At 34.7% G+C, this 17,837-nt stretch overlaps 1 protein-coding gene across 1 annotated transcript in view; it reads left to right on the top strand.

The window, feature by feature from the left end:
* UNC5D (unc-5 netrin receptor D) overlaps positions 1 to 17,837 on the top strand; it is a 790,136-nt gene that overhangs the window by 450,662 nt on the left and 321,637 nt on the right. Inside the window, exon 3 of the mRNA XM_051975504.1 lies at positions 9,717 to 9,860. Within this exon, the coding sequence (XP_051831464.1) occupies positions 9,717 to 9,860 (144 nt within the window). The remainder of the gene's footprint in view (positions 1 to 9,716; positions 9,861 to 17,837) is intronic.

Below are 17,837 nucleotides of genomic sequence, written 5' to 3' on the forward strand. Positions count from 1 at the left end.
GAGATCATTTTATATGATTTTTCTAGACTTTTATTTCTTGAAATAGAGTCTCTTACCATTGGCATGAATTTAAGAGGGGGAGAGAAACCTGAAACAGCTGTGGGAGAAATAATGACAACAGTAGTAATAATTATAAAAAAATATTAATGGTAATTATGATGATAGATGTGATAAGAGAAAGTGAAGAAGTCTGACTTAGAGTCAGGAAAACCTGGGTTGAAGTCAGAGGACTGGGTTAGAATACTTGTACTATGACTTAATACCTGTGTGATTTGAAGGAACTGGCCAATCTCTCTCAGTAATTTCGGGGGTGGGGATGGGGGTGGGGGGATATGTTTCTGTTTTTGTTTTTCATCTTCAAAATGGAAAGGGAAGCAATTGAACAACTAACCTTTATGGTTTTTTTGAACTCTAAATAATTCTATCATCCTACCTGTGATGTATAAATGCTGTGTGACCATGGGCTACTCAGCTTACTTCTTTGTCCCTTCAAGAAGCTCCAAAGAATATATTATTGATTAGTTGTAGGTCTGCTTTTATGGAGAAAATTTCCCTACTAGGAACTTCCATTTACTAACAAAAACACAGATGAGACCTATTCTTTATTCTACTTATAATGATAATAATAACTGAATATGAATATGAAACATTTATTTTTAGAATTTATTTATTTAATATTTTTGCTCAATTACTTTCAAAACAAATTTTTTACATCTTTTTTTTAAGATTTGTGAGTTTTACATTCTCTTCCTTATCCCCATCCACAATTAAGAAACCACGTGTGAAGTTATGAAAAACGGTTTCATAAAAGGAAAAAAAAAAAAAAAAACATAGATCTCCTTCCCTAATGAAAATAAATTCAGACAGTTTATATCCACTTCCTTCTCTAGGTATGGTTAGGATTTTTCATCATAAGTCCTTTAGTGTAGTCTTGGATTATGGTACTACTGAGAATAGCAAGTCATTTACAGATGGTCATCCCAAGAACATTGCTGTTATTTTGTATATAGTACATTTCACTTTGTTCATCAAAGACTTTCCACATGCCCTTTCCCCCTCTCCTCCCCACCCTGGCAATATCCTGCTCATCATTTCCCAGAGAACAATAATATTCCTTCACACACATATACTACAGTTTATTAAGCATTCCCCAATTAATGGACATCCCCCTCAATTCCCAATTTTTTTTTTGTCCTGAGAAGAGAGCTACTATGAATATTTTTGTTACATATAGGTCATTTTTCCCTCTGTTTGAGAAATGACACTTTATCAGAGAAACTTGTTTCAATTTTGTTTTTTATAATTCCTATTGTAATGCCAGAGAAACTGAGGCAAGATAGAGTTTTTACTATTTTATTTGAATTTCTGAGAGGGAGAGATTGTACTGGGTGCATGTTGCCCCCAGGGCTGATGTCCAAAGCATCCAGCAGCCAATGTGAGTTCTTAATGACATATATATGCATGTGACTCCAAGCTACCAGAAGGTAGACTGAGGCAGGGGCAAAGTCAGAGCACTGAGAGAGGGAATGGACTATCAATCTGGTTCTGACAGGGTGGGGGGGATGCACCAGACATTCTGATAAATTGGGATCAAGAAGAACAATGACAGAATTGGGGGAGGGAATTGCCCTGGAGCTATTAGGTGTGCCCCTGTTCCACTGAAACTATGAGAGATCTATTGCATTTATTATATAAATAAAGAAATATGTATATTTCTTATAAATAGGGAAGGTCTGGGGTCATAATGTCTAAGATAGAAGGTCTTTCTCCTTATATGGATCATGATGATTAGGAGGGAGGGGTGGCGTTGCAGGATTGAGCAGAACAATTAGGAACTGAGGCAAAACAATTCAGGGAAACCAACAGGACAATTTAGGGAAACTGAGGCAGGACAATTAAGGAAACTGAGGCAGGACAATAAAAGGGAACTATGGCACAACAGTACTGTGAATTGCTTTCTCCCTATTTAGTCTTTCTCTCTTTTCACCCTACCCCTTCTCAAAAATGTTTTGCTATGGACCATTCCCTCCTCCAAAATGCCCTCTTTTTTTTTTTTTTTTTAATCAGCCTCCTCCCTTCCCCATATCACATCCTCCTCCTACTTTCCTGCAAGGTAAGATAGTTTCTATATCTCTATTTAATATTTATGTTATTTTCTATTTGAACCAATTCTGATGAAAGGTTCACTCATTCACCCTATCCTCTCTCTCTTCCCCTCCACTGTAAAAACTTTTTCTTGCCTCTTTTATTATGGCAGATGCTGTGCACTATTTCACTTCTCCCTTTCCCTTTCTCACAGCATATTCATCTCTCACTTCTTAATTTTATCATTTTAAAAAAAATAATATTCTATTATATTCAACTCACACCTGGACCCTCTGTGTATATATTCCTTCCAACTGCCAATAATAATGGCAAAATTCTAGTGAGTTATAAGAATCATCCTCCCATGTAGTAATATAAACAGATAAATCTTATGAAGTCCCTTATGATATCACTTTCCTGATTGCCTCCTTATGTTTCTCCAGAGACCTATATTTGAAAATCAAATTTTCTATTCAACTCTGGTCTTTTCACCACAAATGTTTGAAAATCCTTTTTTTAATTGAATGACCACTTTTTCCTCTGAAGGATTTTGCTCAGTTTTGTGGTAGATGGTTCTTGGCTGCAATCCTAGCTCCATTGCTATTCAGAATAATATTTAAGCCCTCAGGGTCCTGGTAAATCTTGTATTATCCTAACTGTGACTCCATTCTACTTGAGTTGTTTCTTTCTGGATACTTACAATAGTTCCCCCTTGACCTGAAAGTTCTGGAACTTGGTTATAATACTCCTGGAAGATTTCATTTGTTGATCTCTTTTAAGAGGTGACCAGTGGATTCTTTCAATTTCCATTTTACTCTCTGATTCTAGACTATCAGGACAGTTTTCCTTAATAATTTCTTGAAAAATGATGTTCAGGCTCTTTTTTTTTTTTTTTTTGATCATGACTTTCTATTAGACCAATAATTTTTAAATTCTCTCTCCTGGATCTATTTTTCAGGTCAATTATTTTTCCAATGAGCTATTTCACATTTTTTTCTGTTTTTTCTCTTTTTTTGGTTTTGCCTTATTGTATCTTGATTTCTCCTGACATCATAGTTTCTGTGTGCTCAATTCTATTTTTTAAGGAATTATTATCCTCAGTGAGCTTTTGTACCACCTTTCCCAATTGGCCAATTTTGGTTTTTAAGGCATTCTTCCTTTCATTAGCTCTTTACAATTTTTTTTAATACTTTTCCCAATTCTTTCCCTATTTTTTCCTCTATTTCTCTTACCTGATTTTCAAAATCCCTTGTGAGCTCTTCCATGGCCTGAGCCCAGTCCTTATTTTTCTTGAAAGCTTTGGATGTAGTAGCTTTGACTTTGTTATCATCTGAGTGTGTGTTTTAATTTTTCTTGTCACCTTAATAATTTTCAATGGATCAGATTTTTTTTTTTTGCTCATTTTCCTAGTCTACTACTCAGCTTTAAACTCTTATTTAAAGTATAGCTCTGTTTCCAGGGAAGAGGGTGCATTGTCCCAAGCTTCAGTGGTTTTGTGCAGTTGTTTTCAGAAATCCTTCTAGGAATCTCACTATAAGCCCTCACTAATTTCTGCCCTGGAGCTATTAAGTGTGCCCCTGTTCCACTGAAACTATGAGAGATCTATTGTACTAGTCAGATCTGGGGCTTTGCTGACTGGAGTTGAGCTGGGACTGTACACCCGACTCCTCCCTGGTTGCCACAGACCCTAATTGCTGACCTTCCAAGTCCTCCCTGCTGTCCCTGCGCTTAGAGGTCTGGAAGCCACCAGTATTGCTGCTCAGGGCAAGGATTGGGGCTAGGTCCTAGGGTGTGCTGGAGCACTGGAACTGTATGTTGGATTCCCACCCTGATGTCACAAATCTTTTCTGCTGAGCTCATAAATTGCCTTCAGATGGAAAATGTTCTGTTCCATTTTGGGGGTGTTTTAATACTCTAAAATTTGTTTAGAATCATTATTTAATGAAATTTGGAGCAGTTTGGGGAGAGGCAAGTTACTTTTGGCTCTGCCTCCCTAAGATCAGAATTCTTAAGTTTTTCAACTTTTTTTCCCCATTTTAATCTTGCAACCTTGTATAAATCATTATGCTGTTTTGCTTAGTTCTTTCTGCATCAATTCACCCTACTCAGAATTTTCTGAAATCATGCTTTTTGATACTATCTCATTATGTTCATATATTGTAATTTGTTCACTCATTTTCTAAGAGTCAGTCTAAGATTCCCCACCTTATATCCTAATATTTGTCCCCTACTTAGTAGGGGCAACTAAGTGGCATAGTTGAGTGCCAGTCCTGAAGTTAGGAAGAGCATAACCAGAACCTGTCCCTTCATTTTATAAATGATGAATCTGGGATAAATTCATAACAAAGGAGAAAGGAAATAGCAAGGAAGTACATGTTGATGAAATACATAATGGTCCCAGAGACTTGTAGTTGTGATGTGTTTGATGTGATGAATGATCTCCTGGGGGAGGAGGGGTTAAGAATAAAAGAGGTGTTGCTCATGTGGAGAGAAGCAAATGGTAACCCAATTTTCAAAAAGGTTAAGTTTCTTCAAACTCTAGGACAGTGAGCTTGACTTTGATTCCTTGTAACATTCCAAAATGCATTATTAAAGTCATGGTTAGAAAGGGCATTGCTGATTCCTACTTGCCAGCATGGGTTCATCAAGAACAAGTCAAACTAGTCTCATCTCATTTATTGTTCTGAAAGGGTTAGACTAATAGATCAGTAAAACTGTAAAGACAGATTCGAGGTTTCCACAAAGAATAAGATACAAAGTTTCACCATATCCTCATGCACAAGATAGAAAGGCAAGCTTTATGATAGTCTAATTGGGTAGATACTGAACTGCTTCATTAATTATACCCCAAGAGTAGTTAACAGTGTTATGTTGTTACTAATATTTGCCCTTTGCTTCATTCTCATCAGCCCTTTTTTAAAAAAAGAATGATTTAAATTAAGACATAGAAGCAATGTTGAAATTATATAAATACTTGGTATCTGAGGAGAATAGCTAATATAATATATGACAGAAAGCAGCTATTTGACACAGTAGATAGAATTGCTACAATTATTGTCAGGAAAATCTGAGTTCAAATCCTATTTCAGAGACTAATTATGTGACCATGAATAAATCATGTCACCTCTGCATTGGTTTGCTCAAATGCAAAAATGATAATAATAATAGCATCTGCCTCTCAGTTTTGCTATGAGGATCAAATGAAATATTGCTAAAGAGCTTTGCACAGTGTTGGGTGTATAGTAGACACTCTAGAAATAGAAAATGTTATTAATATTATTTCTTTATGACTTTGGGCAACTTAAATCTGCTTGCCTCAATTTCCATACTTGTAATATGTGTATAATAATGATATCTGTCTTCCTTATTTGGATTTTTTTGAGTATTAAAAACAGATATTTGAAAAGTGCTAAGCACAGTGCTGGTACATGGTAGGCTCTAAATAAATGACAGCAAGTGTTATTGATGGTGATGGTTATGATGATAATGATGATGATTTTGATTCAAAAAGATTTTGACAGACAAGAGCAATGGTTCAACAAAAACACAATTAAATTTAAATGGAATTATTATAAATCCTTTACTTAAGTTGAAAAAGAATCAGCAATCATGTACAGAGATGGGGACTTTCTACTAGATTAGAATTCACATGAAAAAGATCTGGGGGTTTTAGCTTTCCCATCTACCTCTTAGATTCCCTAGTTTCCTTAAGCACTTAGACTTCTAAATAAGCTTTTTTCAAATTCTCCTGACTGCTAGTGTTCTTGTTCCTAGAACTGTCTGCTATGCATTTTGTATATATTATATATATTCTTATATGTATACATCTTGCCTCCTTATTAGAATATAAGTTCTCAGTTCTATGTTGTATTTTTTCTATAATGATGTGTTTTTTTTTTCTGAGCAAATGCATTTATCAGTACCATAGAATTTTTTTTCTCATGTAACACCCTAGATTTTATTGCTTCATATGCACAAGTTATATTTCCTTAAACCAGATTATAGTTCCTAGAGGTCAGGGATCATGTCTTCTTCTTCTTCTACTTCACAGGTTCAATGCTTAGTAAATTTATAATGGATCAATTGCAAGGATATGGTGAATCTTATTTGCAGTACTCTCTATTAATTCTTTCTCTTTTCATTTTCTGCACTGTCAAGTTGCATAGCTTTACACATTTACTGCTGGAACTTATAATTTATTTGGAATGCCAACAACTAACTTTGTTTATACTTCCATTTCATTTTTCTTGGGATGCAGCAAAGATTTTTTTTTCTGAGAAAAGCCTTATTTTGTTGCCACTAAAGTCTCTCATATCAAAGGAATAACCTTTCTGACCCTATTCCAACTACAGGTAACTACAGATAGGTGCTTTCTTGCTGCTTCTAGTTGAGTCTTCAATACTCAGGGAAACTCGACAGCTCAATATAAGTGGAAATAATTCTGGGCTGGAGTTTTCCCTACTGAATTCCCTAATTCCCATTCTTTGCAAGAAAATGAGCCGACAGTTTTTTTGTGGTGTGTGTTTTAAATTTTTGCATGGTTTTCCCATCATTTTTCATTCCTGGTTTCTTTTTCTATAGTAATTATGGGACAAAGTAAACAACCGGTTTTGGCAACCTAACAACTTTCTCAAACCTTATTTTAACTTTCTTCCATATGTATTCTGTGTTCCAACCACACTGGACTACTTGCCATTCCCCTTGCATACCCTAAGCTTTCCAAAGGTCTGTGTTTTTCTTCAAACAATTCCCTTTGCCTGGAATTATCTACTATGATTTCTAGTTATTAAAATACTAATCTCCCTTCAAGATCCAGGTCAAATCCCATATTTTCTGATCTAGTATCAACATTACCTTAAAATGCATTGCCAATTTTGCCTGCAGACTCAATAAAGACCCTGGAATCCCAGATGGTCTTGACTCTATATATGGCAAGGTTCAGTCTATAAAGTACAAATGAACATGCTGTAGGATTCAATATGTGTTATTTAATGTTTGATCAGAGTCTCGGCATCAGCAAGGACCTCAAGGCTGTTTTCCTCCCCTAATCTGTACCTGAATCTTTTCTATAGCATACTTTATAACTCGTTATCTGTATTTTACTTGAAGACCCATAACCCATCCAATAAGAGGAACCATAACCTGCTGAAGCAGTCAATAATCCACTTTTAGAATCGCTGTAATTATTAGACTCTTCTTCCTAACTTCAGGTCTAAATCTGTCTCTTTGAATTGTCTGCCCAATAGCACTAATTCTTCTAGGGTGATACAAAACAATTTTTAATCTTCACTCTCCCCTCAACCCTTTGGTTCAAATACCATTTGATCCCGGGTTATTTTACCTTCTGAATTCAATTCTCCCTGTGCAGCAAGAAAACTGTTCAGTTCTGCACACATATATTGTATCTAGGATATATTGTAACCTATTCAACATGTAAAGGACTGCTTGCCATCTAGGGGAGGGGGTGGAGGGAGAGAGGGGAAAAATCGGAACAGAGGTGAATGCAAGGGATAATGCTGTAAAAAAAATTACCCTGGCATGGGTTCTATTAATAAAAAGTTATTTAAAAAAAAACAAATACCATTTGAAAATACTTTTCTTCTTCAGGCTAAACATTCGCATTCCCTTCAATACATCCTCATATGATAAGATCTTAAAGATTTTTTTTTTCCTATTTGGGTTGTCTCTTCTGTATACTCTCAAGCATATCAATGTCTTTCCTGAAATGTAGTCAGAACTGAAAGGAAATGCAAGTAATGTATGGAACTGAAAGTCAAGATAAACTGGAGTTTGTTTCAAAGGGAGGGCACTGCGAACAAGGACTAGAAAAGGCAAAAGATGAAACTTTAGGTAAGACTTGAAGGAAATTAAGGAAGCAAGGATGGAGAGAGGAGAAGGGAATGTGTTCCAAGAGAACGTGTTCCAAGAGAACAGCCAGTTAAAAAAAAAGAGTTTGGAAAATGGGATGTTGTATTTGGAGGAACCTTATATAAGCCAATTTCTTGCATATCTTCTTTTATAAACTGTTCATCTATATATTTTTGTCCACTTATCTATTAAGGGTCTAATATTTAGCCTATATTTATTCTATATATGATGTTAATCTATAATATGATGCTTATGCAAAGAATCTTTTGTCCTCATTGTCACTTTCCCTTCACACAGAAAAGCACACACAAAGGCACAAAAATATACACACACAGATATTTGTGTATATGTGTGTGTATATATATATATATAAAATGTATATTTATAGTATTGTATATGTGTGTATGTATACATGTATAAAGGTATATACATATATACATGTTTGTCCATCTATCTATTAATCATCTATTCAAATCATCCCCACCATTCAATTTAAGTTCTCACTAATCCAAGAAGTCTTTCTAGAATAATCTAGCTTACATTCATTATTTATTTATTTGACATCTCAGGAATATTTTTTGAGGCAATGCTACACAATTAACACATACTTGATCCCAAGTTCTTTTATATGTGTTAGACTTGGCTTCTCTATTATAACAGAAAAACTTTGGGATACAACAGTGTCTGGCATATAGGAATTACTTAATAAATACTTGTTAAATCTATATTTATTTATATAGTATATATATATATATAAATTTAATTTGAAATATATGTAAATATATGTGTATAAATCTTATATGCATATATACATACATAATTATGTGTGTGTGTATATATGTATAATGAGTTAGTTGTTTAAATAATTAATAATAGCTCAGATTTATATAGTGATTCAAAACTTACAAAACACTTTTTCCCCTCCACAATAGCCATGTTAAATAGGTTAGAGTTAAGATTATTGTCATTATTCTACAGATTAGGAAACTGAAGCTAGGAGAGATAAAATAACTTGTTCAAGGTCATATAATTTTTAAGTGTCAGAATTGGAACATGATCTCATATTTTTTAAATCCAAGTTCTGCGTTTTTGTCATTAGATTACACTGCCTTCAGAACCAAGGTCTCTTTAGAGATCACATGTTGCAGGACCATCATGTATGTTTCTTCTGGGTAACACTGGATTTGTTTGGAGTCAGTGAATTTGGATGTAAATCTTAGTTCTGAAACTGAATACATGTTTGACCTGGTAAAGAATAATTAACCTTTAGTTACTCAATATTTAAAATTTTGGGATAGATATTATTATCCATTCTTATTCTAAAATTTTGATCCTATGAACTCTTGGGACTAAAATTTTATAATGGCTGCTTGGGAACTAGTTCTAGATCTATTACATGGAAATTAACATGAATATTATGTTTGTTACAACAGTTGGGGAATACATGTATAAAAGTGTCTACAAAGTCAAATTTCTAAGACACCTTTGAAACTTCAATAAAGCCCCCATCGGTTGATAATTCTTTGTGTGTGTATGTGGTGTGTGTGTGTGTGTGTGTGTGTGTGTGTGTGTGTGTGTGTGTGTTCTGGCTTACTCAGCTGTTAGAATTTAATTAGCAGTAATATATTATTGTCAAAGTAATTAAATCTTTGCTTTGATTAAAAACAGAATTGTTTAATTAAAAAAGAAATGGGTTGGCTCACCTTAACTTTCTGTGGAGTAAGATATCCATATCAGATGATTCCCTCTATCTTTCTCCACAGGTCTGAAGGTCCGAGAAGTGTTCATCAATGTCACCAGGCAGCAAGTGGAGGATTTTCATGGACCTGAAGACTATTGGTGCCAGTGTGTTGCATGGAGTCATCTAGGAACTTCTAAAAGCCGGAAGGCATCAGTTCGTATAGCCTGTGAGTAGATTTGTCATTTGCCTTTTTGTTTCTCCCTCCCCCCACTCCCCACTTCCAAGAGGAATAGATATAGATATAGATGTAGATTTTTTAAGAGGGTCAATTCTTTTCATATATGGGTTGGGTCAGATGGCTTCTGAGTCCCCTTAAATTCTATGTGAAATATTATGATTATCTATGTGCTGAGCTTATGGCCAAGAAGACCTGGGTTCAAATTATACCTCCAATTCCTCCAATTCTTACTAGCTGTGTGATCCAAATCAATTCATTCATCTTCTAAATTTCTCATGCAACTTCCCAGGAATTGTCTGTCAAGTTAGAGATGGCTTTATTCTGTGTTGACAGAAGAAGTTCTCACACTAGGAATTCCCTAATTTGATGCATTTACAAATCTTTTTTTTTAATGTGTGATTTTTTTTGACTACCATATTTTTCTGATGTTTCATAGAGAATTAGAAGTAGCCCTAGACTCTAGCTTTCCGCTAAATGGGAACAAGTTCTGTAGGTCATAAAAAGCTGAGAGATTTCCAAAAAATTTATTAGCTGTTGTGATTCTCAAATACCTGTTAACAGTTCTTGGATAGGTTGTGATCTGCATTGGTTGGGAGAGTGGTCTACATCAGAATCATCATTTGAAGATCCTTGAAATCATGAAATATTTCAACAGATTTCAAGAGTAAAAGCAGGGATTGGAGTGGTTCTACATGCCTTTTTTTCAGGGACCTAAATTTCTAACAATGAGACACAGATTTACTTGCTTGCTTCTTTATTAGATTCACTTATTTCTTTTAAATCCTTTCTTAACTGTTTCATAATTTCCTCTGGAGTGTATTCAGCAAGTCTGTTTGGCTAAGAGATTCTGTTTGGACTGTGAACAAATGGGTGTCACAGCAGTGCTTGATAAATACTGTTAATGCAAGAGAAAAAGATGTCAGAATGGACTGCTGTTTATGGCACCCAAAAGTAACAGGAGTCATTTATATAAAAGTAAAAGCAATCTTGTGTTTGTTTGTTTTTTAAATTTCCTGTAATATCCATGAAAATCCACAAAAATAAGAAGGCATTAAAGAATTTTTGTGTCCCATTGTTAAATCTATTCTGTGAATCTTAAAACATAGAAACTGGTTTTAAATATCTATTAGTTTGGTCTAAAAGAAAACAGAAATGGAAATAGGCAGAAATAAGAATAAAAAGTAAGTGTTCCCAGGTGACTCCTAATTTCTTCATGATTTTTCTATTTCAAGATCCTATGACTTCTGACCCGCCCCACTTAAGAGAATAAAAGAAAGTTCAGATAATATTATGAAGCACATTGCTGACCTGACCCAAGATTATCACTGTTCAACTCTCAGGTGTATGCTGTACTTAATCTCTTACACAGTTTATGGTACAGCCTACTGCTTAAAATTGTTCCTAAAGACAATCTTGAGATGGGAGAACTTTAAAGAAAAACACCAAGAAAAAGCTGCTTAGTAGTAAGAATCACCAGAGTGATCCTGTTCTTCTATGCAATACTTAGCTGGCTTTCTTGTTCTCCTTCCTGACAACCCAAATGATGTACAGAAGAAGGATAATCTTTCATGCATTGGCCCAGAATCTTGGACTTTATGCTTTATATAGTATGTCCATAGTCAACCTCAGTTTGGAATGGAGATATTGGTGTCTACCTCAAGGATTGTAACAACAGCTAATGTCTTTATGTCTCACAGAAAAATTGCCCTGCTTTCCTGCTTGTGATGACATGGAGTATTTTCTCTTCTTTAAAAATAAAACAAAAGAAAACCCCTCATTTCTCCCTGTAAGTGGTTTCTCTCTAGAGGAAGTCACAATAAAATGCACAGAAGCTTTCTAGTAAGTAATCGAGACACTGAGGACAGTGTCAGTTATTGCAGTTTTATTCAAATGACTTTTTGTGAAAGTGGCATAAAAATATAGGGCAAGTGGGATTTATTTGAGAACTCATGGAGCCTGTTCCTAGCATATGTCAATAGTACAGGGATTATGAGGAGAACTGAGTTGCTGTTTGAAAAGACATTTACATTTCTTAAGAAGTGAAATCTTCCTCTTAAAATATAAATTTCACTCTCACTATATGATATAGGGTGAGGGGACCCAAGGTATTGTGGCAGGAGAGAGGATTTGGAGGTAGTGAATGGTGGTTGGAAACACCTAATAAATTGTGTTGGTCATGTGTTATACATGTGATGATTCTTCTTTGTAGTTTTTTTTTTAAGTTTTTCAGTACTTATTAAAATAAAGTTTCATTATCTAAAATTAAGAGGAATATTAACCTCTTTGGGCATCAATTTGCCTAGCTTTAACCTGATGGAGATGAAAAAAAAAATGACCTTGATTTTGTTCTTTATTATCTTTGTGATTAAGGTGCATAACTCTTAGTTTTAATTTTTTCATCTCTACCAAAAAGGAGTTCAATTAAATAATCATTAAGGTAATTTTTTTCAATAATTTTTGGTTCAATATTTTCTGGTATTAAGATTTAGTAATGATGTTTACTTACTGTCTTAGAAAATCCATTCTATTTCTTTGTTGTCCATATAGTAATCAAAAGGCTCATCTGAGTCCTTTGGATCCGTTCAAACCAATAAATACAATGATGCTTAATTATGACTTTGTAAGATAAGGATAATAAGATTTAGAGGAGGAAGGGACCTTAGAGGTCCTTTAATTGGTTAATTTTACAGATGAGGCAAAAGAGGCCCAGAGAAATGAAATGGTTTGGTCAGGTTGACACAGTTAACAGATTTTGTGCAAAGGAAGGATTTGAACGTAGGTTATCTAAAAGTATGGTATTTTCATCTGCAATCCTGTGGCTCTATATAGGGTATCTCAAAAGTCTCAATAGAGTATTGACCTTTAATAGAGTAAAACTTAACTAAGACTTTGGGGATATCTTATATAGCCCTTTTCTAAAAGACTTTTCTAGAGAAATATGAGTTCTTTTTCTTAACCATAACATTACAAGAAAAAAGTTCACTCTCCAAAAGGCCAGTCATGTTTAGCTATCAAAGCTCTCTCTGGAATAATAGAAGCTTAATTGATGCCTCAATAATGACTATATTTTAAAGATAACAACACTAATTTTTTTAAAAATGAGAGTTAAATGGCTTATCTAATTAGACCTGGAACCCTAATCTCTTGATTCCCTATTTAGATCATTTCCTTTTAATTATCAAGCTAAGAAATCCTCTACTTTTCTTGATCAAGCTGCTGGTTGGTATAGTGTATAAAGTGTTGGATCTGAAGTCTGGAAGATTTACATTCAAATCTAACCTCAGAAATGTACTGACTTAATTTCTGTTTGCCTCAGTTTGACCATTTGTAAAATGAGGATATACTTCCAAGGATTGTTATGAGATTAAAATGACAATATGTGTAAATAGCTTTCCAAACCCAAACATTACAGAAGTGCTAGTTACCACCACCACCACTGCCACCATCAGCAGCAGCAGCAGCACACTTAAAGCAAAATGAGAATGTCAAACACAATTCCAGTGGATAGTTATAGAATCACAGCATTTCAAGGTTGAGATAAACTTCAAAGACCATCCTAGCTCAATTGTGTTTTAAAAAATTCTCTCTACAACATCCCAAAAGAAGTCATTCCACCTTCCCTTGAAGAACTCCAATTAAAGAAAAATTATAACCTCCCAAGAGAATCCGCATTTAACTCTAATTGGCTGTAATTGGTAAGAAGTTTTTCTTTAAATTGAGACTGTATTTAACTCTTTACAAATTCCATCTATTCAACTTAGTTTATTTTTTTTTCTTCTGAAAAATAATGGTTGTTTCCTTAAGTAATCTCTGTGTAAATTACAGTTGCTCTCATGGTAAAGTGATAGCAATTCATTATGCAGTCATGCACCAATCACCACCTGAGTGACCAGCAGCCAATACAGGTTTTACCCTAAAAGCCTAAGTATTCTATCACCTTGAATTTTCATTACACCATCACAGTTACACATTGCATCAGGGAAATGTTGACTCTTCGGCCAACTGCCAAGGGCTGAGAAATACAATGCTGGAGACAATGCTGCAAAAAATGTGAGTGGGTTATGTGTCTGTTTTAAGGTAAAAATTAAAAAAAAAAAGTTGAATTGGTCTAAACCCTCACAAAATTGGCACAAACCCCTCTGTGGGGAATTACTCCCACAGGACCTCACAAGTCAGTTTGGTTCAATCAAGCCGAAGTTAGACAAGCAAACTGCTGCATCTGTTACTTCTGCTGCTGGACGGTTGTCAAGAGTTGAAATATTCAATTATTCGTGGTTGTTTATTTCTGTGTGTGAACATTTGGCCACTTTGCCCAAGCTTTCCTTCCTCACATTCTCCCTTGCATGCTTCTCCAGCTGCCTGCAAAATATTGAACCTGTTCCATTAACCCTTAGGTAGTTCTACTCTCTAAGGACACTTGTCTTTTTCTGCTCAACCATTATGGGGGAAACCAAGGAACAATCACACATTCCCCACCTGTAGCTTAGCATGTGGAAGGAAAACAATTTTGTAAAAACCTACTGAAATGTGATAAATCCTGAGTAGAAGCATGAAAGAATCTCACTTTATGGAATTTAAATATGCTGCCTGCTTCAGACAGCCCTAAAATAACCCGTGAAATTATGCTAAAAACTAGAGGAAAGGGAGAAAGAAGATACAATTCAAGTCTCATTTTAGTTAGTGAAATTCCTTCCCTACCTTCATCAGCCAGCAACAAAAATACCTGATGGCATGTGATTCTGGAAGCGAGTAGGAAGAAGACATTGAGCACGATTGTATTTGGGAAATAGAACAGTGCTTTCAATGATCCCAGATTGCCAACTGTTAGGAGGAAAAAAAAAACTAATATCAATATTCGCTCAGTGAGAATATGGTTTTATGGCTATGAATCATGGAAGACCACACTCTCAGACAAAGTAAAATTATAAATAAAAGCAACTTAAATGTAAAGATGTGTTGGTGGGTGTATGCAAGCTGCCATATGTAAGCAAAGATGACTTGGTGTTCAGGAAGTGGCTTAATAGACATTATGAAAAACTTATATGTATAGAAAGCAAGTGGGCTAGTCATGCCATGAGAATGAGTATTATTCATAAAATCTCAGAACATTTCTTATATATGTTTCCCTTTCTCCTACTCATACAGCTACAAATCTAATTCAGGGTCTTATCCCCTTTCTATTGAACTATTGAATAGCCTTATAATTTAGTCTATTGGATTATTGAAACAGTCTTATAATTAGCCTCCCTGCCTCAAGTCTTTCCTTATTATAATTCATCCTTTACTCAGCTGCTAAATGATTTTCCTATAGCACAGCTATTGCCTCTTCCTTCCCCCTCACTAACTCAATAAATTCCAGTTGCTCTATATTATCTCAGGTATCAAGTATAAAATCCTCTGATATTTCATAATCTGTTCCCCTTCCTGCATTTTTAGTCTTCTTACATGTCATATATTCAATAATCCAGCAAAACTAACTTATTGGCTATTCCTTCTAATGACTTTCGATCTCTATTTCTTTCCCATGCATTTGCAGTGACTATGCTCCATGACAGACATGCTCTTCATCCTCTCTCTCTCTCTCTCTCTCTCTCTCTTTTTTTATTATAGCTTTTTATTTACAAGTTATATGCATGGGTAATTTTACATCATTGACAGTTGTCAAACCTTTTGTTCCAATTTTTCCCTTCCTTCCCCCCACCCTCTCTCCTAAATGGCAGGTTGACCGATACATATTAAATATGTTAAAGTATAAATTAAATACAAAATAAGCATACATGTCCAAACAGTTATTTTGCTGTACAAAAAGAATCGGACTCTGAAATAGTGTACAATTAGCCTGTAAAGGAAATAAAAAATGCAGGCAGACAAAAATAGAGGGATTGGGAATTCTATGTAATGGTTCTTAGTCATCTCCCAGTGTAGCTGGTTCAATTCATTCCTGCTCCACTGGAACTGGTGTAGTTTATCTGATTGCTGAAGATGACCAGGTCCATCAGAATTGATCATATCATAGTATTGTTGCTGAAGTATATAATGATCTCCTGGTCCTGCTCATTTCACTCAGCATCAGTTCATGTAAATCTTTTTAGGCTTTTCTGAAATCATCCTGCTGGTCATTTCTTACAGAACAATAATATTCATATACCACAATTTATTCAGCTATTCTCCAATTGATGGGCATCTATTCAGTTTCCAGTTTCTGGCCACTACAAAGAGAGCTGCCACAAACATTCTTGCACATACAGGACCCTTTCCCTTCTTTAAAATCTCTTTGGGATATAAGCCCAGTAGTAACACTGCTGCATTCTTCATCCTCTCTTTGATAACTCTTAAATTTCTTCAAAATTCAGCTCCATCTAGGATATACTGCAACATATCCAACATATATAGGACTGCTTGCCATCTAGGGGAGGGGGTGGAGGGAGGGAGGGGAAAAATCAGAACAGAAATGAGTGCAAGGGATAATGTTGTAAAAAAATTACCCTGACATGGATTCTGTCAATATAAAGTAATTATTAAATAAAAATTAAAAAAAAAATTCAGCTCCAATCACACATTCTATAAAAGGGCTTACGTCTACAGGCCAACCTCAAAGCCTTATCTTTCATTATATGTATATATATAATTTATTTATTGTTAAGTTGTTTTAGTCATGTCTGACTTTTACTGACCAATTTGGAATTTTCTTGGTAGAAATAATGGAGGGATTTGTCATTTCCCTCCAGCTCATAAGGAAAATGAGGCAAATAAGATTAAGTGACTTGCCCAGATTCACCCAGCTAATAAGTATTTGAGACCAGGTTTGAACTTTGAAAGAAGTATTCCTGACATCAGACTCAGCACTTCATCTTCTGCATTACCTATCTGTCCATTTTATATATACCTAGTTATTTCTCTGTAGAATGAACTCTTTGAAAGCAGAAACTTTTTCAAAAAATCTTTGTTTATATCTCCAGCAATTAACAGAGTAAGTACATATAATACACACTTAGGAAATTATTTTTGATGTTGAGCAAATTGGCACATGAATGTAATCCTTCTATCAAGGAGACTGAAGCTGGTGGAATACTTGAGTATAGGAATTCAGAATTGTAGTTGGATAAAGCCAGTCAAGTGTTTATACTAGCTGTGGCACAAATATGATGAATTTTAGTGACCTAGTGACCTTAGTCCTAAAGAAGGACAAACTTATTTATGTTGGCAAAAGAACAGGTGAAAACTTCCATGTTGATCGACAATGGAATCAAGTCTCTATGTGGCAGCTACACCTCCAACCTGTGCAAGACATATTTCAAGTAGGTTTTTGGATGATTTTTTTTAGGATTCTCTATCATATCATTGGCAAAGAGTAATAGTTTTATCTCCTTGTTGTTTATTCTAATTCCTTTAATTTCTTTTTTTTTCTTTTTTTATTGCTAAAGCCAACATTTCTAGTGCACTATTGAATAATAATGGTGATAATGGGCATCCTTGTTTCACAACTGATCTTATTGGGAATGTGTCCATCTTCTCTCCATTACAAATAATGCTTGCTGATAGTGTATTATTTTAAGAAAAAATCCCTTTATCCCTAAGTTCTCTAGTGTTTTTAATAGGAATAGGTATTATGTTTTATCAAAAATCTTTTCTGCATTTATTGATAGTATCAAATGATTTCTTTTGGCTTTGTTATTTATGTGGTTGAGTATGTTAATATTTAATTCTAATATTGAATTAGCCCTGCCTTCCTGTATAAATCCCAGTTGCTCATAGTGTATTATCCTGCTAATAAGTTGTTATAATCTCTTTGCTAATATTTTATTTAAAATTTTTGTATTGATTTTCAATAGGGAGATAGGTCTGTAATTTTCTCTCTCTGTTTTGGTTCTTCTTGGTTTAGGTATTAGCACAATATTTGTCTCATAGAAAGAAGATGTCAGGACTCTTTCTTTACCTAGTTTCCCAAATAGTTTACACAGTATT

The sequence above is a fragment of the Antechinus flavipes genome, chromosome 2 (assembly GCF_016432865.1).
Source record: "Antechinus flavipes isolate AdamAnt ecotype Samford, QLD, Australia chromosome 2, AdamAnt_v2, whole genome shotgun sequence".
In the NCBI taxonomy this organism is placed as follows: Eukaryota; Metazoa; Chordata; class Mammalia; order Dasyuromorphia; family Dasyuridae; genus Antechinus; species Antechinus flavipes.